The 23,603-nt window shown below is 35.4% G+C and overlaps 1 protein-coding gene across 1 annotated transcript in view; it reads right to left on the bottom strand.

The window, feature by feature from the left end:
• TAF4B (TATA-box binding protein associated factor 4b) overlaps positions 1-23,603 on the bottom strand; it is a 125,570-nt gene that overhangs the window by 50,904 nt on the left and 51,063 nt on the right. The window contains exons 10-11 of the mRNA XM_072829100.1: positions 9,503-9,672; positions 5,197-5,327 (exon numbers count right to left, since the gene is read on the bottom strand). Coding sequence (XP_072685201.1) covers positions 5,197-5,327; positions 9,503-9,672 — 301 coding nt within the window. The remainder of the gene's footprint in view (positions 1-5,196; positions 5,328-9,502; positions 9,673-23,603) is intronic.

The following is a 23,603-nucleotide window of genomic DNA, read 5'->3' as shown; positions in this document are numbered from 1 at the left end:
AAAAAAGAACCTTAGTCATCCTTAAAAGTTGAGAGGTGATTAAGCATTTAAATTTCAGAGCTTTCCTAGTAGGCCTCATTCAGAGGGGAAAAAAGAGAAGCCAAGTAGATCCTAACAATAGCAAATAGAAAGAAAGTGTACCATGTATCTATAGTCTAAATCTTTTCAGTTAAATTATTGTCCATCTCTGCAGACCTTAGTATGATTAATTAAATCTTAGGTCCGTGAAAGACAAAACCAAAACCCAAAAACTAATCACTTCACTAAAAAACTGACCAAAGATCAAAGTTATCAACCTTGTTTCCATTATTGTGTTGGTCTAACCTTGACAAATGAGTACATCTTTAATCAAAACGCAATATAAGATAAAATAGCAAACATTTGAAATCCTAAGCCTTGTTTTGAGGATTCCTTTAAGCTATGAACTTGAGTAGAAATTATAGTCAAAGAAATTAAGTGTATATACAACTTAAAAATGAAAGCCATAATGAAGTATTTTTGTCTTAAGTCGCTTCATAAAATGATAAAATTTAGTGTCATTTATTCTGATATTCTAGAGTGTAAGACAGTGCTTTCCAATCTAAATATTTTGTAATTTTCTTCATCTGATATGACTACCTATCTTTACTCTCTAATACACATAAGATGAGGGGTTAGTGGTGGGCAATCTTCCCAATCAGCATTTAAGACATCCTGCCATCTAGTCATCTAAGTAATTCAGACATTCAAGCTATGGGATGGAGACTAGGGGAGACTGTATAATAGGAAAACTGAAATGTTTTTAAACATTTAGTCCAATAGTCAGTGCCTGGCTTAGAAACCATAGGTACAGCACCAATCCCATCTTTGTTTTATCCCATGCTTATGGCTGATTCAATTAACTGGGACCAAGAGATTTCATATGCCCGAGATTCCTTCTAAATTAAATTTTTATTGTTGGTATTTAACTAGATCAAAAGAGTATTACGTAGTATAACGAACAAGGATGTATTAGTGCTACTTATTTTAGTTCATGTTTAATACAAAATGAATTCTCAGATGCTTTTAAAGTTAAATAATATGATAGAATATGGAATACATTATAGACCAACCATGAGGCATAAACATAATAACCAGTGGTTTCTTAAATACTTCATCTCTACCATTTTTGTGCTCAGATACTCTGGAGATAGTTTACTGACAGAATTTAATTTTAAAAGGACAACAAATACTAAATTAAAAAGGGGCACAGACTTTCTAAAATTTAACCCAATCTCATCCCTGTGCTAAAATCGCTTCTTCTCCCAACTTGGGATACAAATGTATCTGGCTTAATGCATCTTTCCTTTATTTTTACAGACATTAAACAAATGAGTGCCTCCCCTATTCCTATTGATTCTCCAACCTTATTTAAACAGTAACTCCAATCTTAAAACATTGTTTCCTCTCTACCAAGCTGGCCTAACTGAAGTCTTTATGCACCACTAAATAGAGTGGTTTAACAATGAAAATGTAAGGAGTCAGACCAAATGATAACAAAGCAAATCAAGCAAATCCCATCTAAAGAAAGCATTACAGCCCCTTTCAACTAGAAAACACTGACGGGACACCTGGGTTGCTCAGTCAGTTGAGCACCTGTCTCTTGATTTTGGCTCAGGTCATGATCTCAGGGTCCTGGGATTGAGCCCCGAGAGAGGTTCCACACTCAGCGGGGAGTCTGCTTGAGGATTCTCTCTCTCTTTATCCCTTTCACCTGCCAGCTTGCATGCATGTGTGTGTAAGTACATGCTCTCTCTCTAAAATAAAGCAATCTTAAAAAGAAAAAAGAAACACTGAAGCTTCTCTATAGCTACTGGTGTACAGAAGAAGACTGTAATATACCTTCAGTGGGAAAACACCTGGCACTAGATCAAAAGCTTTGTATCACACGTGTCACTTTCTACTTCTTTACTTAAATCTCAGTTTATGGACTATGATTAATTAGATAATTATATATAAACATGTGAAAGATTACCAAAAGTAAATGGATGTCAAATGGAAAGAGATGATGGAATTTTGCTTTTAATAAAAGTAAGCTCGCTTTTGTGAAATTCATGGGGTAAAATTTCCCACACTGTACAGACAAAAATAAATCCTATCAGGGATGAACTGAAATATAAGGACAGGGCTAAATTTGTGACACAATGATTATTATAATATCAAAGCCTACAAAATAAGTATAATTTTGAACTATATCCAAATATAACTAAATGATTATTTATTTGTTTAAAGAAGGATAATAATGTAGCTACAAATTCAGACAGTGGTATTAACTGTATTAAGGAATGAGTGGGGAAAGGCAGACTGGGGAAAATCAATCAAGATAGGCAGTGTACAGACAAAAAAGTTAAGGAAGTGTTAGCTTTTAAGTTAAGTTACTGAGGTTCCAGGTGGGGTAGATACTATGTATCATTTTGCCTAGGGCAACTAAATCCTTAGAACATATGCTATTGATATACAACAGAAGAATTCCATCTGAGATTTGGATGACACTCATAATAGTAAACCCTACTTGGAAAAATTCTCTTTCATACTAAATTGTACAGTTACATTTTACATAGAAACTGCCCATTGTAAATAAAAGTTCACTCATTTATCTTTGAAAATACATGGCAATTGAGGTAGAAATAGGGGAGAATTCAGGTTTGAAAAATTTTAAAGACTTTTAAAAAGTTACAGTAAAAAGTTAAAAAAAAATTTCCCCACATCCCAATACTGAAGGCAAACTGATTTTGAGTCAAACTAGATTATTACAAATTTAGGATGTTAATTGTGATCCCCAAAGTAACCACCAATAAAATATCTAAAAAAGTATACACAAAAGGAAATGAGAAGGGGACCCAAATAGTACGTAACAACAATAAAAATGAAACCAAAAAGGCAGTAATAACAGAAGTGGGGGGAGGGGGGGAGAAAAGCTACAAAGCATATAGAAAAATGGTGAAATAGCACTTTCCCCTTATCAATAATCACTTTACATGTAAATGGATTAAACTGCCCACTCAAAAGGTAGAGACTAACAGAATGCATAAAAGACTTGATCAACTATAAGTCTACAAGAGATTCACTTTGGATGAAAAGTCATGAATAAACTGGAAGTGAAGGATAGAAAAAAAATTTCATGCAAATAATCAAGGAAAATAGAAATGGCTACATTAATATCAGGTAAAATAAACTTTAAGTCAAATTGTTAAAAGAGATAGAGATACACAAGGGCGCCTGGGTAGCTTAGTTGGTTAAGTGTCCAACTCTTGATTACCACTCCAGTCATGATCTCAGGGTCATGTAATGGAGCCCTGTGGTGGGCTCTGTGCTAAGCGGAAAGTCTGCTTGAGATTGTTTCCTTCTCCTTCCCTCTGCTTTTCCTCTGACACTGGCATACACTCTCTATCTCTTAAAGAAATAAATCTTTAAAAGAGATAGAGAGATAAGCAAGGGCATGATATATTGACAAGAGTCAATTCACCAGGAAGATATACATACCAGACAATAGCACCCCCAAACATATGAAGTGAACATTGAGAGAACTAAAAAGAGAAATAGTTCTACAACAACAGTTCAAATGTCTTCAATATCTCTTCTAGACAGATCAAGAAGGAAATAGAGGACCTAACATTATAACCCAACTAGATCTACCAGACTTTTATGAACTTTTATTCCAGTTAACAATAGCAGAATACACATTCTGCTTAAGTGTACGTTGAACATTCTCTGAAAGGCAGCTATGCTCACCACTATACCACCAACGCCGGCTGAACATTCTCTGAGATCATACATTAGGCCACAAAACAAGCCTATATAAATTTAAATTGATCAAATCACAAAAGAATCTACTCTGCCCATATGGAATGAAGCTAGAAATCAACAATAAAAGAGAAATTGGAAATTTCACAAATATGTGGAAACTAAACAACATACTTTCAAACAACCAAAGGATCAAAGAAATCTCAAAGGAAATTAGAAAATACTTAGAAATAAATGAAAAGAAAAACACATGTACCAAAACTTACAGAATGCAGTGAAAGCAGTGCTCAGAGGGAAATTTATAGCAGTAAATGCTTACATTAAAAAAGGAAGATCTCAAATCAGTAACCTACTTTTATACTTTAAGGAACTGAAGTAAAAAATGAAAGTGGGATCATTACTGCTGATCTTACAGAAATAAAAAGATTTTTGAAGAAAACACTATAAACAACTGTATGCTAACAAAACAGGACCTAGAAGAAATGGACTCTTTCTGAAAACACACAAAAAGAACTATTGATACTGTTTTTCCCCCATAGCTTTTTCTCCTGATGATCACTCATTTAAGTTGGTCCTGCATATTCTTATGAAGATTTATACAAGCAAAGACCTATAAGCAACTATCAATAGTTCTTCCAAAGTTCAAAATAAAGCAGAAAGGAGAGAAAATAGAATGATTCCTCCAGGGAACTTATGAGTGATACAGTAGCTGCTATTTCCCTGAGTTCCTTTTAACCTATGGCTAGGACATCGTGACAATGACCACTCTCACAAACTCAAAACCTTATAAGGTTATCCACATACCACACTGCACAATATTTGATCTAGCTATCAACATTTCTTGGTATAGGGGGAAAAGGTTATCTTTTTCTTTTTCATCACCTAATAAATTCGCTCTCCACTAAAACCATAATACAGATAAATCAAGTGCTTTCATCTTAATGATGGCAAGTGATTTGGTTCATACTACTAGAGACAAGACAGGCTATCCTTGCATTTAATTTGTTTAAAAAGCAGCCAATAATGATAGTGAGCAGCCCGACCATTAGCACTCAATACAATTATTTAATTTATTAAAAAGGACAACAATGCTAGCAGAGTACAGAGCACTGAAGAGAACAAAGCTATCCAACATTCTATTCTAATATATTCTCCTTCCCAATCAAAAGCTATAGAAGTCTCAGGCAGAACAGATGCGTATTTCAATCTACGCTGACACAGAACCTTTGGGTACAATTTTAAACTCTATGTTAATTTTGTCATGTAAGCATATCTAAATCAGGCAAATTAGGAGTGAAACTCTTGTCTACCAATATGGACTATGTCTCAACCATTTTCTTTAAACATATACTTCAAATATGCATCCATACCAAAAAACTACCTTTAACATGACAAAGAAGAAAGAGTTTGTACTTCTTTAACGATTTCCTTTACCTTGTAAGTTGTCATTCGATGCTGAGCAATTGTAGTCAGTTTTTCTAGAAGGCCTCGTAATCGCTCCTGTGTTGCATGGGAGATCAAGTTCACAGCATCAGAGTTAAGTTCTGTAATGTCATGCTTTTTACCTGTAGAAGCAGAGAAAATCCATTACGTGTTTTAGTAGTGGCTGATAATTGAAATAATTAGCACAGCAGGTATTCTGTTCCCCCTGGAAGTCATACCCATTATGAATAAAGGTTTGGAGATTATGATTTTCCTGGTAAAGTCACAACTTCAAAGATCTTAGACATTACATTAATAAAACCTAGCCTGAAGCCTCAGAAAATATAGACATTGTTTCACTTAGCCTCTAGAATCATTCTCCTTGCAAGGTCATTTATAGGACAAAGTTAATAAGAACACAAATCAAGTCTAGTGTTCAGGGAGGAAAATGGTAACTGCAGAAATTAGTGCCGTATTCTGTTAATTTTAGTAATTAAAAAAAAATAGAAAATTACATTTTGCCCTGTTTGACACTGTTAACAATTTATGACATTTATTTCAATGAATTGAGACTGTGGGTCTGCTACTGCCTTGTCTACAAGACATGCCTACACTCCTTTTGTCCATTACCAATCATGCTTATTTTGCACTAACTCATGTTCTGATAAATTGACCTGGTAATTAATTTACAAGTTGAAATGGGGTCAAAGCTTCATCATTTCACTCATTCATTTTAATAAATTCTATTTCACTGTATCTCCCTTCATAGATAAACCAAACTTCTACTCTTCTTTCAGTTAACTAGGAAGAAAGACTCAGGAAAACAACTTGGGCCACATACCCAAAGGCAGAAGCTCATTTATAAAGCAACCTTATCAGTATTTAAATAGTAATTCCTCAGCTCAGTAAAACCACCTGTATCAACAGAGACCTAAATCTAAAGATATAATGAATTGTGTCATCTAATTTAAATGAGATTTTTAATAGTACTATTGTGCTTATTTTAAACAAACATATCAATTTGCTTTTGCACTCTCATCTGAAACATACTCATATACTCATCAAAATGGAATCAGTATAGCAAAAATAAGCTTTAATTATAAGCCCACAAATCTTAAATACATTCTTTGACATTATTCCATAATGAATGATAAACTTCAAAGTGTAGGCTATAGGATGTGAGGGCTATCTGGCTGTGACACCTGTCACTGCACTGATCAGCAGGGTGGATTCAGTCGATCTGGCTGCCAACATGAAGTCCCCTTCCTCTCCCACTCTTCCTCGTGCATCCCTCCCAAAGCTGCAAACTCCCTTGAAAAGAGAGACCTGTCTGGATAGAGGAAGGCCACTATAAGTCAAGTCAACTGATGAATAAAATCTAGTTGGCGCTTTTGAGCTTGTTATGTGATTTTATAAAACGTCTGTGTAATTTAATTTAGGTAATTAGCAAAAAAGGAAGAACACTGGCATATTTATTCTCCAATATTATTCAAAGATTTTTACAAGTTATTTATTTATTTATTCATGAGAGAATTTATTTGTTTACTTATTCATTCATTCATTCATTCATTCATTCATTCATTCATTCATGAGAGACAGAGAGAGAGAGAGAGGCAGAGACACAACACAGGCAGAGGGAGAAGCAGACTCCATGCAGGGAGCCCGATGCGGGACTCGATCCTGGGACTCCAGGATCATCCCCTGAGCCAATGTCAGGCACTAAACTGCTGAGCCACCCAGGGATCCCCACCAATATTATTCAAATAGAAAAATTTTTGCCCCAGATTTCTTCGGGTTAATTTATAGTTTCTGTTATTAAGGAATAGTCCTGGTTCTGAGCTGTTCTGTAAAGATGAAATTTTACTATAAATGGAAAACATTCTTAGAAATACTTAACTCTATTCACTCTATAGTTTGTTTTTTAAAAAGCACAGGTAATTCAGAGGAAGTTTTGCAATTTTCCATTATATTAAATGATAAATTTGTGCTTAATTATTAAGGACTGAAAACACCAAGTAGTTACACCCAGAATCCTCCTTGAAAGCAGAGGTTGGCAAACTAAATTTGGTCTCTTTTTATGTATAAAGTTTGATAGGAATACAGTCTTGCCTATTCGTTTATGTATTCTCTATGGCTGCCTTTGCAGTATAATGGAGTTGAGCAGTAATGACACAAACCACATGATCCACAAAGTGGTAAATCTTTACTATCTGGCCCTTTGTAGAAAAAAGTTGCCCATCCCTGTCCTAAATGATCAGACTGTTCTTTTAGTGCTAAAAACTTTCCTATCATAGAAACAAAGTTTAAGTCAAGCTAGAAATAAAATTTGTCAGGGGGTTGGGAACTGATAAAAAGTTAAGTATCTACTTCTACTCTACCAAAACTCTAGATAATTATATGGTTACATTGAGTCAATACCAGGAGTTTTTCAAACCATCACAGGAAAGTATCATGCTTGTACCAAAATTAAGGAATTGGCTCCTGTATAGTACACAATACATATGCAAAGAAGAAACTGAAAGAGAATAAGAGAGAGATGGAGGAAAGAAGGCAAAGGAGTGAAGAGGGAAGGGCTGGGAGAAAAGTCAAACAAAATGCAAACAAACAGCAAATATTTTATCATCAGCTCCTCTGAATTCCTATTCTTTTGGACTGCTTGTAAATTTTAGTTTTTCATAAAAAAAAGAGAAAGATAACAGAGGGACTCCTGGGTGGCTCAGTCCGTTGACTGTCCAACAACCGATTTTGGGTCAGGTCATGATCTCAAGCCCCATTGTTGGTCTCAGTACAGTCGGCTTGAGATTCTCTCTCTGACCCTCTCCACACACTCTCACTTGCATGTGCTCTCAAATAAATAAATCTTAAAAAGAACGGTAACAGATACCCAAGTTACATCAGAAATGGAAAAAAAGGGAACCCTGGGTGGCGCAGCAGTTTAGCGCCTGCCTTTGGCCCAGGGCGCGATCCTGGAGACCTGGGATCGAATCCCACGTCGGGCTCCTGGTGCATGGAGCCTGCTTCTCCCTCTGCCTGTGTCTCTGCCTCTCTCTCTCTCTCTGTGACTATTATAAATAAATAAAAAATTAAAAAAAAAAAAGAAAAGGAAAAAAAAAAGGATGCCTGGGTGGCTCAGCGGTTGGGCGTCTGCCTTCGGCTCAGGGCATGATCCCTGGATCCGGGATCAAGTCCCGCATGGGGCTCCCTGCGAGAAACCTGCTTCTCCCTCTGCCTGTGCCTCCGCCTCTCTCTCTCTCTCTTTGGGCTCCTGAGAGAAGCCTGCTTCTCCCTCTGCCTGTGCCTCTGTCTCTCTCTCTGTGTCTCTCATGAATAAATAAATAAATCTTAAAGGAAAAAAATGATAATCTGTATAGTACATAGTAGGAGCTCAAACATTTTATTATTTTGTGAAACAGATTTCAAATATGTAATAGTAATATACTTTGTAGTCCTTAAAAATACTATGGGTGTAAATCAGAAATCAGAAACCTTCACATTTTTGAGATAGGGCTTCAATATAAAATATAAAGATCCTTACTAAAGTATACTCAAAGGTCACAAGTATTGACCTCCCAAATTTGATATGAGTGATGAAGAAGGTACTCCAAGAAGTCCCAGGGTTAGGACCATGAAATTAGATCATTTACATGCAATAATCTTTCTTCAAACTGTCTTGTTTTTCAGTCAATCGGGGAAGAATGTAGTCTTTCATGTTACTGCAAGTTTGGTATTAAATAACAACAAAAAAGCTGTATGGTTCCAGAACAAAACTGGAGTATACTCTCCCATTTCCTTCTACATACTGCAGCTACTGAGTAACTACTTGGGGACCTAGGGAGAAATCCGATATTTTAATTTAGTTCTTTTAAGGTAAGGATGAGTTTGAATTTCAGAGTTGAGAGAAGGTAAAAAGGGACTATTTCTATATTTCATAGTACTTGGCAGTTTCTAGAATTCATAAACATGAATTTTTAACGTATACAAATATGTGTAGTCCAACCAAGAAAGGAACAGGACAGAAAAAAATAGTATATCATATATACATTGCATGAAAAATATATACATCTTTCTCCCACTAAGAAATATAAGTAAAATATTAACTTCTATTATCTAAACCAGAAACCATAAGTTATGATTTGTTATGTTAATAGTTTTTAAAATGAAATACTTCTTTCTGTAATACCCATGAAATCCCAATTATTTCCAGAGCCTTATTTAAGCCCCAGAGTTTCAGGAAAACCAACTCAGGCTGCCTCTTTTGATAACACTTTCCCTGGAACAGACCGTCCTCTTAGGTCAATAATCTTAAGTCTGCACTTACCAATGTCTAAAATTCTCTTTTGCAGAGCTCCAATGAAAAGAAATGGTTCATCTTTACATGATTGTACAAGTGTGCCAACCAATTCAGAATTTGTTGCTAAGATGCAGGCATTTTCTTCACTGAGGTTGACTCCTGCCATGGAAGTCACATCATTGATGTCATCTTCATCTCTAAGCAAAAGAAAAGATAACTTTTTGGTGTAGTGGTGGCTGACATGTATATGAATGATTTAAGAGAACAAGGAATTATAGATCTCCTCTTATAACTAAAGATATCATTTTACTCAATTCATCCAAGCAAGAGAACTGAAGAATAGTTATCCTCCCCTGAAAGTCTTTAAAAATTAATTGGTGTGTCTAACCATCAGCATACATTTAATATCAAGAGATGAATCAGAAGCAACTTTGTCTTCTAGTGCCCATCTCTCCATCTTTCAGTTTAGTAAATGGATACACCAACAGGGACTTGTAGGTTAAACTAAGTTATCGACAAATGCCCTGCAATGAGAGACAAGAAATGAAAACAGTCTTCTTTGTTTTCATCCAAGATGATCAAAAGCCCATCAGATTTCCCTAGTACACTCTACTGTTCCACTGAGGAGCAGAAATTCACTGATCCTGAAAGGTCCTTACCCACACAAAGATCCTTGAGAAGAAGCTTTCCTGACTAGCTATTCTGAAACCAAATGGTTAAAACTAGTTTTGATTTTCTGCTGCAGACTTTTGGTGTGTTCCATTGTACCAATTAAATTCATTAAACCACATCCTCAAGCAAATGGCTGCAAAGGGTCTACATCTAAAATTACACAGGACACAAACATACACACTAACATGACATATATATAAAACACAAAATATGTTTCAGCTCTTTGCAGTGTACCAGCAAAATTAAATAGTTGTTTTTATCCGACAGGATTGCTATATGGCTACAGTGCAAAGAAGAGTATATATGTTTAAGGGTAGAGAAGAAAGAGAGAAAAGAAATATGAAAACTCCCTCACAGAATCCTTACCACCATATGTAATAATAACCATGTTACCGATCATAACTCACCTACCAATGCATAACATAATTTACACAAACATGATTATATGAAAAAAATGTTGCTTCTCTTTATTGCATGGGCCAAATGGTATATCATGTGGTCTCATGTCAATGGATTTAAATTATGAAACTCCCTGTGGTAATGCATTTGTGCATGAGAAAGGGAAATAAATTATAATTGTCAAGCACACAAGAAATGAAGGCCTCTGTTGTTCCATTTTAAAAAGTAACACATTAGGGGTGAGGGGGAAAGAGCCCATGCTCAAACATATATAAGAGATTAAAACAAACAAACAAACAGCAACCCCCCCCAAACCACAAAATAAAAAACAAAAACCTAAGTAAAAGAAAGGAGGAGCTAGACACAGCAGTTGAAAGTAAAGAGATAGAACAATGATCTTATGATCTGAACAGCAGATTTAAAAGCCTAACATTTAAAGGTCTTTACAAAGGGAAAAAGAAAAAAAAATTAAATTTAGTTATTTCAAACCAAATAAAACATGCAATATAAACAAAGTATATCAAAATGGTTGGACTCCACCTTATCAAATGTCACAGAGGTATTGTCAGAAGTATGGATGCTTAAAATGGTTCTAAGAATCATTTTACCACCTACATAAAGTATTTCCAGAAACATCTAAACATGTAAACATCTGAAGTGTAAGAATGGTAAAAACCATAAACCCAAAGATGGACCAAGATCCAAGTAAAAAATAAAAGGTCTGATTAAAAAAATATTTTAAAAAACATGTCTCAAGGGTGCCTGGTGGGCTGAGTTGGTAGAGCATGTGACTCTTGATCTTGGGGTTGAGTTGGAGTCCTATGTTGGGGGCAGAGATTAGTTTAACCCCCCCCCCCCAAAATCCACCAAATATCACAAGAGAATGAAAAGACAAGCCACAGACTAGGAGGAAATATCTGCAAAAGACATCAGATAAAGGACTGTTATCCACAATATATGAAGAATTCTTAAATCCAGCAATAAGAAAACAAACCAACCAATTAAAAAATGGGCCAAAGACCTAATAGATGCCTCATCAAAGAAGATGTACAGATGGCAAATAAGCATATGAAAAGATGTCCCACATCCTTGTCATCAGAGAAATACGAATTAAAATGAGAAACCACTATACATACACCTATTAGAAAGGCCAAAATCCCAAACACTGACAACATCAAATGCTGATGAGGATGTGGAGCAAGAGGAACTCTTGTTCACTGCTGGTAGTAATGCAAAAACGGTACAGCTACTTTGGAAGACAATTTGGCAGTTTATTAGAGAACTAAACATACTTGTACTGTACAGTCCAGCAATCACATTCATTGGTATTTACTCAAAAGACCTGGAAATTAATGTCCACACAAAAACTTGCACACAGATGTTTAGAGCAGCTTCAGAGATAATTGACAAAACTGACAAAACGTGGAAACAATCAAGATGTCTGTTAGTAGCTGAGCGTATAAATCAACGGTGGTACATCCAAACAATGAAGTACTATTGAGTGCTAAGAAGAACTGAGATGTCCACACCATGAAAAGACACAGAGGGGAACTTAAATGCAAATTATTAAATGAAAGAAGTAATCTGAAAATGTTACATACTGTATGATTCCAACTACATGGCATTCAGGAAAAGGCACACTATGGAGACAGTACAAAGACCAATGGTGGGCAGCCCGGGTGGCTCAGCAGTTTAGCGCCGCCTTCGGCCCAGGGCCTGATCCTGGAGACCCAGAATCGAGTCCCACGTCGGGCTCCCTGTGTGGAGCCTGCTTCTCCCTCCGCCTGACTCTGCCTCTCTCTCTCTGTCTCTCTGAATAAATTAAAAAAAAAAAAATCTTAAAAAAAAAAAAAAGAGACCAATGGTTGCCAGGAATTGGCAGGGAAGGAGGGATGAATAGGCAGAACAGAGAGAATTTTTAGGGCAATGTAACTTCTCAGTAGGATACTATGCTGTTGGATACACATCATTATACGTTTGGTTTTTTTAAAAAATATTTATTTGAGAGAGAGAGAGAGAAAAGAAGAAGAAGAAGAAGAAGAAGAAGAAGAGGAGGAGGAAGAAGAGGAAGAAGAAGAAGAAGAAGAAGGGGGAGGGGCATCGGGAGAGGGAGAGGGGAAGCAGAGTCTCTGCTGAGTATGGAGCCTGATACAGGACTAGATCTCACAATCCTGAGGTCATGACCTGAGCCAAAACCAACAGGTGGATGCTTAACCAACTGAGCTACCCAGACGCCCTTCATTATACATTTGTTAAAACCCATAGAATGTACTACACCAGTAGCAAACTGTAAGCCACAGGCTTAATGACTTGTCAATGCAGGTCTGTCAACCGTAACAAATGGATCACTCTGGTGGGGGATGTTGATAATGAGAGAGGCTATGCATGTGTGCATTTAGGAGGGACTCTCTGTATCTTCCAATCAATTTTGCTATAAACTTAACCTGCTTTGCAAACAAAACTTATCCAAAAAAAAAAGAAAAAAGTCACCTATATATCAATGCAGAGCCAGTTTATTCCAAAACAGAAACCTAACCAGTTATTTACTTAATGTCCTTAGGATTCAAATTTTTCCTTTAAAAAATGGGTAACTCAGATTAGGTGCTTTCTAAGGTCCTTCTCAGTTACTTAAAAGAATGAGGCAGCTCTCTTTGATCTGATATAGAACAATTGCCAAGGTGTACTATGAAGTAGGGAAAAAAATGAGGTAGAAAAGAGACTGTCCTTTGGGGAGAAAAAAAGATACACACACATGCATGTATGCATATGGGCATAACATATCTCTGGAAAGATACATGAAAAATTCTCCTCCGGAGAGGGAAATAGGGAAGTGGGATACCATAGTGTATTCTTTTTTACCTTTTGAATGTTGTACTATATACATGGATTACCCGATCAAAATTATTAATGATATTTTAAAAATAGTAAATAAATATTCAGGAAAAGATAACTGGAAGTAAAAAATATGAAGTTTAGACATATAACCCCAATATTCCCTTAAAAAGAAAATCAGAATTGTTTAAGATATGCAAAAAATAGCTTTACACACATAGTTACAATCTCAGTGTGTCAGGTACATAGGCCTTATAAACTGCAACTTGGTTCCATAGGAGGGTTCCTGCATAACCCCTGTTGAGATCTCCCACACAGGCTGGAGAGACCAGTATCCAGCATACTTACTACCAGCACTTAGCATAGTACTAAAATTGAACAGAATTCATCAATGAGATAGTCCCATGTTTTTAAGACTCTTCTTGTAGCCCTTCTCTGAAATAAGGAAGGAACTAACTAACTGCCCAATAAGATTTGTTCTTTCCTTCCTTCCCTCCTCCTATTTGGCCCTAAGCTGAACACAGCTCCCTCTAGTACAGCTGTCAGTTGCTATGGTTACAAAGGGCAGCAGGAATAGACGAAGACCCCTACTGAGGGAAGAGGAAAAGGTGACACAATATATAGCACCCAAGCCACTTAAAACTTCCTCTAAGAAAGGAGGCAGACTGAAGGAAAGTCAACACAGTGCGATAGCAGCAATATCAATAAGGCTAAGATAGGTCAAGACAGTATTAAAGGCTTTGATGTTGAAGCATAGTTGTGATTCTAGGTTGGCTTTATTTCTAAAGGAGAAGAAAATGAGAGCCCCCAAACTACATCTTCAAGTCTTCTGGTCTAACGCAGTGTCTTTTGAGGAAGATACTGTGCAAAATAATCTGTTTTATTTTTAAAAGATAAAAAGGAAATTTAATAATGCCTTATAGATAAAGCTTTCCAATTCAAGATTCTGTGAGGTGTAATAAGTTACTGTGTAAAAATTTAAAAAGCATTACCCAATTATCATTAATGTCTTGCATTCTGGCTTCTAAAACTGATTTTAGCTTTTGATAAAGCTGTCCACTGCTTATGTCTGACTTCTTAAATCTCTTCCACCCTCTTAAGGTCTGAACAGTCCCAGACCGGTTCTTCTAAAGTACAGGGAATCATATTTTTTTCCTATTCCAAACCTCTTTTGTTTCCAGGAACTTAATCTGATGTTCAAGGTTTTCCAGGTAATGGCCTTAACTTAGCACTCTTCTCTCCCATTACTCACTATCACACAGCTCCTACTGATTCTGGCCTTTGCTCAGGCCATTCCCCCTTTCCAGTTCTCATCTTCAAACTCTGGCTCTAATGTCTTTCCGTAACTTGAGCTATAGCCCAGTTCTGTTTCAAATGCCTAATTTAGAAATACTGGTTTAATTTGTTTTTACATTTTTCTTTTCATGCTTTTTTTTCCCCTTTGTTTTTATACTTTTAAAGCATTTATCCAATTGCTACAAATTTTCAACTTCTGAGAGCATGTTGTATCTATTATGGTAGGTTTTACTCTGTCTTCCATTTTCTCTTAAACTCCAACTAGACTTATTTTATTGATTATATTCAATAAATATATTAAATTAGTAAAGATATCATCTTCATCTCTATTATTCCTAACACAGTAGTATATAAATGGTAAATAATTGAGGAATTTCCATGTGTTCAGAACACATGCTATTATCTGTTGCAAAGTACTTAGAAGAACAGAGGGTAAAAATGATGAATCAAACTGCCTATGGTGCATTCCTGACCACCAATTATTATCTATGAAAATAAAGCAAAATAATCTTTCTAGACCTGCATTGTCAGTAAAACAGAGGCAACAGCAGTCCTTACATTTTGGACAGAATATTCAAGGAAGTAATTCATATGGAAAAGGAATTAGTTTAATATAGAAAGAGTTCTACAAATAACTAAGAAAAAACCCCATGATCCAATGGAAGAATGGACAAAGCGCATGAATTTTCACTTAAAATTTTAAAATGACTCAAAAATAAGATGTTCTGGGCAGCCCCCGTGGCGCAGCGGTTTAGCGCTGTCTGCAGCCTGGGGTGTGATCCTGGAGACCTGGGATCGAGTCCCCGTTGGGCTCCCTGCAATGGAGCCTGCTTCCCCCTCTGCCTGTGTCTCTGCCTCTCTCTCTCTCTCTCTCTCTGTGTCTCTATGAATAAATAAATAAATAAAAATCTTTAAAAAAAATAAGACTGTTCTTAAAAAAATGTTCTGGTCTATTCATAAGAGAAATATAAAATAGAATTTTCACCTGTTAGACTGGCAAAAACTTTTTAATGTTCACCAGAACATGTGAAAATATGCTATTATAATAAGCTTTGCTGCTCAATGTAATTTGTAAATCTAACCTCCATGGAGTCATTTGATATTATCTGATAATTTAAAATGAATAAGCTCTTCATAGATATTATGTGAAATGATACCCAATGTGGCTTTGTTCTCCTAGTACAAAACCCTGGAAATATCCTAACTATCCACCATTATGTAATTTTGTTAAAAATCTCAAATCACAATGATTATACAGTAACAGAGAACAATCTCAAAGACTACTATTAAGTTGTAAAAAACAAAATGTAAAACATTATGTATTGTATGCTACCATCTGTGTTGAGAAGATTATATCTAGAAAGATACACAAGAAACTGCTAACAACACGTGGCCCTACAATAAGATCCTGCGTAGCAGAGGGAAAAAGACGCAAAGGAGAACTTTGATTTTCCGCTGCATATCTTTTCTTCCTTTCAGTATTGTACAAAATGTAGTATTACCTGGTTTAATAAATAATTTGTTTAGAAAGCATAAAAAATTTATTTTAAGAAGATTAAATTCTTCCTTTAGATTACTAATCCCTGGTAAGACAACTTTGACTTCAATACTCTACGGTAAACCCTCAGTTATAATCACATAAACTCACACAACACCCTGTTTATTCCTCCTTCCATGCCTTTGTGAAGTTATTTTTCTCATAGGAAATTCCCTTTGTCTTTCCTCTTTTGGCTCAAATGGAGCATAACATACTGCAGGATTTCCCTAACTTTAGTGATTTTAAGAACTGCCTGGGAGTATATTTAAAATACAAGTCTTGCATTCAAATACACACCTGCATAGTACCTATGATACGCATTCAGTGGGACTAGGCTGGAGACCACAAACCTGGAATCTTTGCTTAAACATACTTAGGTGACTGGGACAAACACTCTGTGGACCACACTTTAAAAATACTGAGTCATGAAAATTAAGAGCACCAATTCTACAGCACGAGACCAAGGTTTTAGTCCCTACTCTGTCAATTATTATTTTTTTATTTTTTATTTATTTTTTTTAAAGATTTTATTTATTTACTCATAGAGACAGAGAGAGAGAGAGGCAGAGACAAAGGCAGAGGGAGAAGCAGGCTCCATGCAGAGAGCCTGACGTGGGACTCGATCCAGGGTCTCCAGGATCATGCCCTGGGCTGCAGGCGGCACTAAACCGCTGCACCACCGGGGCTACCCAATTATTATTTTTTTAAATAAGAATTTGGTACATTTTAAAAAAAGGTTTTATTTACTTTTTCATGACACACACACAAACACACAGAGGCAGAGACATAGGCAGAGGGAGAAGCAGGCTCCCCAAAAGGAGCCTGATGCGGAACTTGATCACAGACCCTGGGATCACACCCTGAGCCAAAGGCAGACGCTCAACCACTGAGCCATCCAGGTGTCCCTGCTCTGTCAATTATTAAAAGGATGATCTTGAACGAATTTCTTTACATCTCTACTCATCTCTACATCTCTATTCTTTATTGATGGAGGTAAAAACTGTACCTGTTACATGATTTTGAATGAAAACTGTATTAGAAACCAGGACTTTATTAGAAATAAAAATGAGTATTTAGGGGCACCTGATTGGCTCAGTCAGTGGAGCATGTGACTCTTGATCTTGGGGTCATGAGTTCAAGCCCCATGTTGGGTATAGAAATTACTTAAAAACAAAATTTTTTTAATACAATGGAATATTACCCAGCCATCAAAAAAATGAAATCTTACCATTTCCAATGATGTGGATGGAACTGAAGGTATTATGCTAAGTGAAATAGTCAATCAGAGAAAAACAATTATCATATGATTTCACTCATATATGGAATTTAATAAACAAAACAGACGATCATAGGGGAAGTGAGGGAAAAATAAAATAAGATGAAATCAGAGAAGGAGACAAACCATATGAGATTCTTAACTATAAGGAACAAATTGAGGGTTGCTGGGGTGGAATGTGGAGCTGCGAGGGACAGTACCTTTGCCCAACTCTCAGAAGTAAGTAAGCTTTGAAGCCAACTTTCAACTAGCCTCTGTCCTATAAGAATTACAAAGTAGCTCAACTCTATGTGAGGAGTTTCTATGGAAAGTGCTGTATTGAACAATCAGAAACAAGCTACATGCCTGACAGAAGTTGTGAGAGGCAAGTGAAAGTTGCAGTCCCTGAAGTCTTGTGTCTTCAAGTTCAATACAGCGATTCCCTAGGAACATCCTCATATAGAAAGGAGCAGGGTTCTAACTGCCATAAATGAGAGGCTAGTTGAAAGCTGGCTTCAAGGGTGGGGGTGCGAGGAGGGAGATGAGGTAATTGGGTGATAGGCATTAAGGAGGGCTGGTGATATAATGAATACTGGGTGTTATATGCAACTGATGAATCACTGAACTCTACCTCTGAAAGTAAGAATACACTATATGTTAATTAATTAACTTAAATAAAATAAAATTTTAAATAAAATATTTTTTAAAATGAATATTAAAGATAATAAAACCCTTACATATTATTAACATAAACATTTTAATGAAAACCAACAATAACAAAATTTAAAAATAATTACTCAAAAAGGTGGCATTGTTTACTATTTTCTAATCTCTTTAATATCCATTGATTCTCTTCACTTGGAATGGATCTGATGCATGATTTTGTAACATCACATATTAGTGATTTGAAAAGTATTGGTACATTGAGTTATAGAGATCTTCCAAATTTAGACTCATTACACATAATCCTAAATCACAAGTTAGTAACTGCACCAATCTAATCAGAAAATCTAAGTATTAGGAAGATATTATGCTCATGGCAGTGGATACAAGTTTTCCAAATTTTTAATTTTTGCTTGAAAAGCTCAAACTTTATCACTGGCAAAAAATGCTGTCAGTTGTTTTCCCTGAAGTGACAAGGCTCACTTTTTTCATTTTCACAAAAATGTCAAATTCCCAAGTCTAAATAATCACAGTTTGTTTTCCGGTTGTTCTTTGTTCTTCCAAGTAAAAATGGTACTCCATGAAAAAAGTGGTTTAGCTCACAACTGAAACACAGGTGGAGTACCTGGGTGGCTCAGTTGGTTAAGTGTCCAACTCTTGATTTTGGCTTAGGTCATGATTTTTGCAGGGGCGGGGACTTCATAGGATAGAGCACCCCCTATCTGCAGCACCCCACGGGAAGTCTGCTTCTCTCCCTCTTCCTCTGCCCCTCCCCACTATGTGCTCACTCTCTTTCCAAAAATAAATAAATAAATAAATAAAATCTTAAAAAAAAAAAAAAGGAAACATAAGCACAAACACTTGTCCTTAAGACAATCATGAGACTTTGGCATGCAGAAGAGCTTTATGCAAGTTTCCCATTTTGTCACACAGAATATTAAAAATGTGTGTACTTCAGAGTAGAGACTTAGTGAAAATAATAATGTTTGCTGCCTCATTAAAACCATTAAAAAAAAAAAACTAGCTTCTTTTCTTTTCATTTACTCTGAGTGTCTGAGGGTAAAGAATAAATGGCTACTAGTATAGTTTGGTGCCTCTGCCTTGACTAATGCTAAAGTGTCAGCAGTTTTGCCACTGTGGCTTTTGAACCATCATTCAAATAATATACCAAATCAGGCAAATGACAACATCAACATCATCATTATTAAAATAGTTTTAATCTTACAAACTCCCTGAAAAAGTCTCCATTTCAAAACTATCTTTTATAGATCACATTTTGGAACCTGCTGTCCCATACTTACAATCTCTAGCCTATAATGAAATCAGAAATACGATGAGGATTTTAAAAAATACAGATTTCTGCCAAGGTTCAGTATCCAGAGAGTTCATTCTGGATAAGCCCCCAACTGAACAATTTCAATGAATTTCCTAGGTAGTTTTCAATTTGTTGATTTGTACTATACTAGTAATTATTTACTTATAAATTGTTTTAAAAACATCTACAACCCCCTTCCTATATTTATATATCTTCTTTTTTAATTTTTAATTTTTTAAATTTAAGTTCAATTTGCCAACATCTAATACCCATCCCATCAAGTGCCCATCACCCACTTACCACATCCCTCACCTACCTCTCTATTTATATATTTTCAATTAAATTATTAATACTATTAAGAATGTTTTATTATAAATGATACCCTACTCTTATCACTGTCTTTTGGCTCTGATCTTTTTGGAAGATGCCCATGACGTAAATGAGATATGCCCTATCTCCTGCCCATGTAACTTCAACCTTTGCTTCATGGTGTATCTACCTCTAATATCTACTATCTTTTCTTTCCACTTCTTCTGCATCTAAGTATAAACATAATTTTTTCCTAAACAGCATTTTACTATGACAAAATCTAGCTAGAACTTTGAAAGACTTCACGATCATCTCCCAAGTGTTCATTTATATAGTTTCCCTGTGAACAATTTTAAGAACTTAATTTCTATCAAGATCTAGCTTAAGGCAACTCCTCCAAGAAGAATGTTTTGTTGAATTTTAATCCTAGATTTAGAGCTAATAGGCATAGCTCACACTGATGCTTCTTCTCTCTCTCCTTTATCTTTCCAAGATAAGAGGGTTTTTTGCTTTTTGTTTTGTTTTGTTTATGTCACTAGACACTGTTTTCTGTGTAAGTCAGTCCCTGCTCTGGAAAGATTAACCATATATATTATGTCATATATTATATAACAATATATTATTGATATATCTGTACACATAAGGATAAGCAGACTAATAAACACATGATGAAACCATTACATATGCAGCAAGGTGAACACATGTTTAATCAACACTATAGAATCTGATTCCTCCAATATGAAATAAAGGACATTAAAGCTAATGTAGTAATATCATCTATGGCAATAGCATGTAATCTTGTCCTACATTATTTTTGAACAGTGTGTTTTAAATAAAACTTATAATCAATCGGAGAAGGACAAACATTATATGTTCTCATTCATTTGGGGAATATAAATAATAGTGAAAGGGAATAGAAGGGAAGGGAGAAGAAATGGGTAGGAAATATCAGAAAGGGAGACAGAACATAAAGACTCCTAACTCTGGGAAACGAACTAGGGGTGGTGGAAGGGGAGGAGGGCGGGGGGGTGGGGGTGAATGGGTGACGGGCACTGAGGGGGGCACTTGACGGGATGACCACTGGGTGTTATTCTGTATGTTGGTAAATTGAACACCAATAAAAAATAAATTTATTATAAAAAAATAAATAAATAAAACTTTTAAAAAAATCACACTAAACTCTAGCTGTTAAAATACTGTAACTAGCAGAAGTAATATATATGCATTACTCATCCATACTTCATTATTTCTCTGTAAAAATAAAAGCTCTTTAAAAATTTTTAAAGCATTATCATCTTAAAAAAACAATAATAATTCCTTATTATCATTAAATAGCCAGTGAGTTTAAATGATGTTAACTATACAAACATGCAAAGGTACTGTAATATTTGTTACTTCTGATCCTGAAATATGAAGAATAAAACATGAATCTCTGGCACCCTCTGGTGTTTAAATACTATATAGCTTCCCTTATTCATCCCAGGTGTACTGACAAGCAGAATAGAAAATATAATTCTCTCAGTGGAAAAAGTCATGAACAAAAAAATTTTTTTCAGTTAAACAAGTAGTTTTGAAAAAATTGGTAGATTTTAAGCCTCATCCAGTTAAGTCAAGACAAGATCTAATGGCATATACTATTACCTCCTCTTATTTAACAAGAGTCAACATTAAGAGCCTATTTTAAGCTTCACTTTAACAACTGAAGTGACACTGATATTTAGTATCCAAGAAAACCCAAACTTAAGCTAAAAAAGCCATCGCATCAAAAAAGATATGCATAAACCACATATGGCCAAAATTACTATAAAGGATTATACAAAATGAAAAACGTATCTTACTGCAAAAATAAAAGGACTCTTAAAAAATAGCTATGATTATAGACCCTTCTTTTCTCTTTATAAAAATTCATTATTTCAGCAAATATTTGAATACTTATTATGAACTAGGCCTTGTTCTAAACAATAGGTATAGGACGATAAACGAAAGTTATTGTAAACTCTCAGAGATTTAAAAAGGAGTGGGAAACCAAAGGAACGGTAAACAAAAAAACAGGATACTTTCAGATGAGTGCCTCAAGACAGCAGGTGTAACTGAAAAGCTACTTTACAGTGGTTGCCTCTACGCAGAGACTCCCTAATTAGAGAGATCACCTTTAAACTAAAATAAAAAGGACCAAGCCAAATGAAGACTGGAGGACAGAATGTCCAGAGAATATCATTATCTAAAAACTGTACAGTAAGAACATGACTATGTGTCTGAAGAACAAAAGGAAAGTGAACAACAAGCCTCGGTCCCTTACCCTATGGAATGTTATACTTGCAATGATCTGCTTACTTCTAGTTTTCCTGAATGTGAGAGAATCTTCCATTTGTGTATGCCACTGTTTTTTTTTTTTAAGTATTTCTATTATCTACGACCTTACTGAATTCTAATAGTTTGTTGAACCTAACATAGGTTCAAGATGATTTATACCATTAAAAAGTCAATTCTCTCCTAAATCAACCTATTCATATAACCTCAATACAAAATTTTCATAGAACTGCCCTGCTCATTCTAAAATTCATGTTTAATAGAAAAATAACAAAGGTAAAGTGGAAACACCTCTGATAAAAAAGGAATAAAAAGATAGGATTTACTCCACCAGATAAAAAATAAATAATGAAGGTATAATAATTGAAAATATAAAAATATTAACAAAGAAATAAAAACACAGCACTAAAATGAAATTCTACAAATGAATCCTTGTATAAATAATAATTTACTACAAGATAAAGGTGACATCTCAAACGAGAAAAAGTAAGGATAATGGATTCTTTAGAAACTACCATTGAGACAAGCATCCCAACTGGGAAAAAGCTAATGTCATCCCAACTGGGAAAAAGCTAATGTCTGCTACAGACATTTACAAAAATAAAGTATTATTGAAGATGTAAAGATATATGTAAATATGTGATGTGTGTATATAGATATCTTCAAAGAAAATATGGAAGCACATCATTATGGACTCTGAATGAGAAAGGATTTTTTAGACTACAGTGAAATTCAAAAGCAATAGGCATGAGAGTGATAAATCTAATACTGTGATTTTAAGTCTTCTAAAACAAAAAGATGCTAAAAACAAAGTTACCACTTCAAAATTAGGAGAATATTTATAACATACAACAAAATATAATATACAACAAAGAATTACTCTCCAAAAAATATATATGTGTAGAAAGCAATAAGCACTCAACAGATAAATGAGCAAAAGTAATATGCTAGAAATTTCCCAGAGAAAATACTAATGGTGACATTTTTGCTTCAGGCACTAAGTGGACTAGATTTACTGTGGAGAAATTACATGGCATTCTAACTAGACCAGGATAAGACATTTTCATTCCAGTGTTGGGTGCACAGAAGTTGTCAAAAAAACTGTCAGTAAAAATAAGCTATATACACTCTAAAGGTAGAACTGCCTGAGGGGCAGATGCCTGTGGCTGGCACTAGTTCCTGGACCTCTGTTAAAGTGGAGGAATTGCATCTGAGACTACTGGGTTAAGTCAGGTTCCCTAGAACAGGTACTAAATGGTCACAAGTCAACAATCACCCTGGTTCCCATGAGAAAGTCACAAATTCTCTCTGGAATAAAGCAAACTCAATTTAGGTCCTTAGGTCTAATTAGATTTACCCATCCAATGAGGTTTTAAGTTCAGAAATTATATATATATATATATTTTTTTGTTTTGTTTTGTTTTTGTTTTTTGTTTTTTGCTTTTTGAGAAAGAGAGCACATGCACACAAAGCAGGGGAGCAGCGGAGAAGAGAGAGAAAGAGAGAATGCTAAGCAGGCTCCACACACAACATGGACTCT

Source organism: Canis lupus, chromosome 6, assembly GCF_048164855.1.
Source record: "Canis lupus baileyi chromosome 6, mCanLup2.hap1, whole genome shotgun sequence".
NCBI lineage: Eukaryota > Metazoa > Chordata > Mammalia > Carnivora > Canidae > Canis > Canis lupus.
This window is presented reverse-complemented; position numbering and strand designations above follow the sequence as displayed.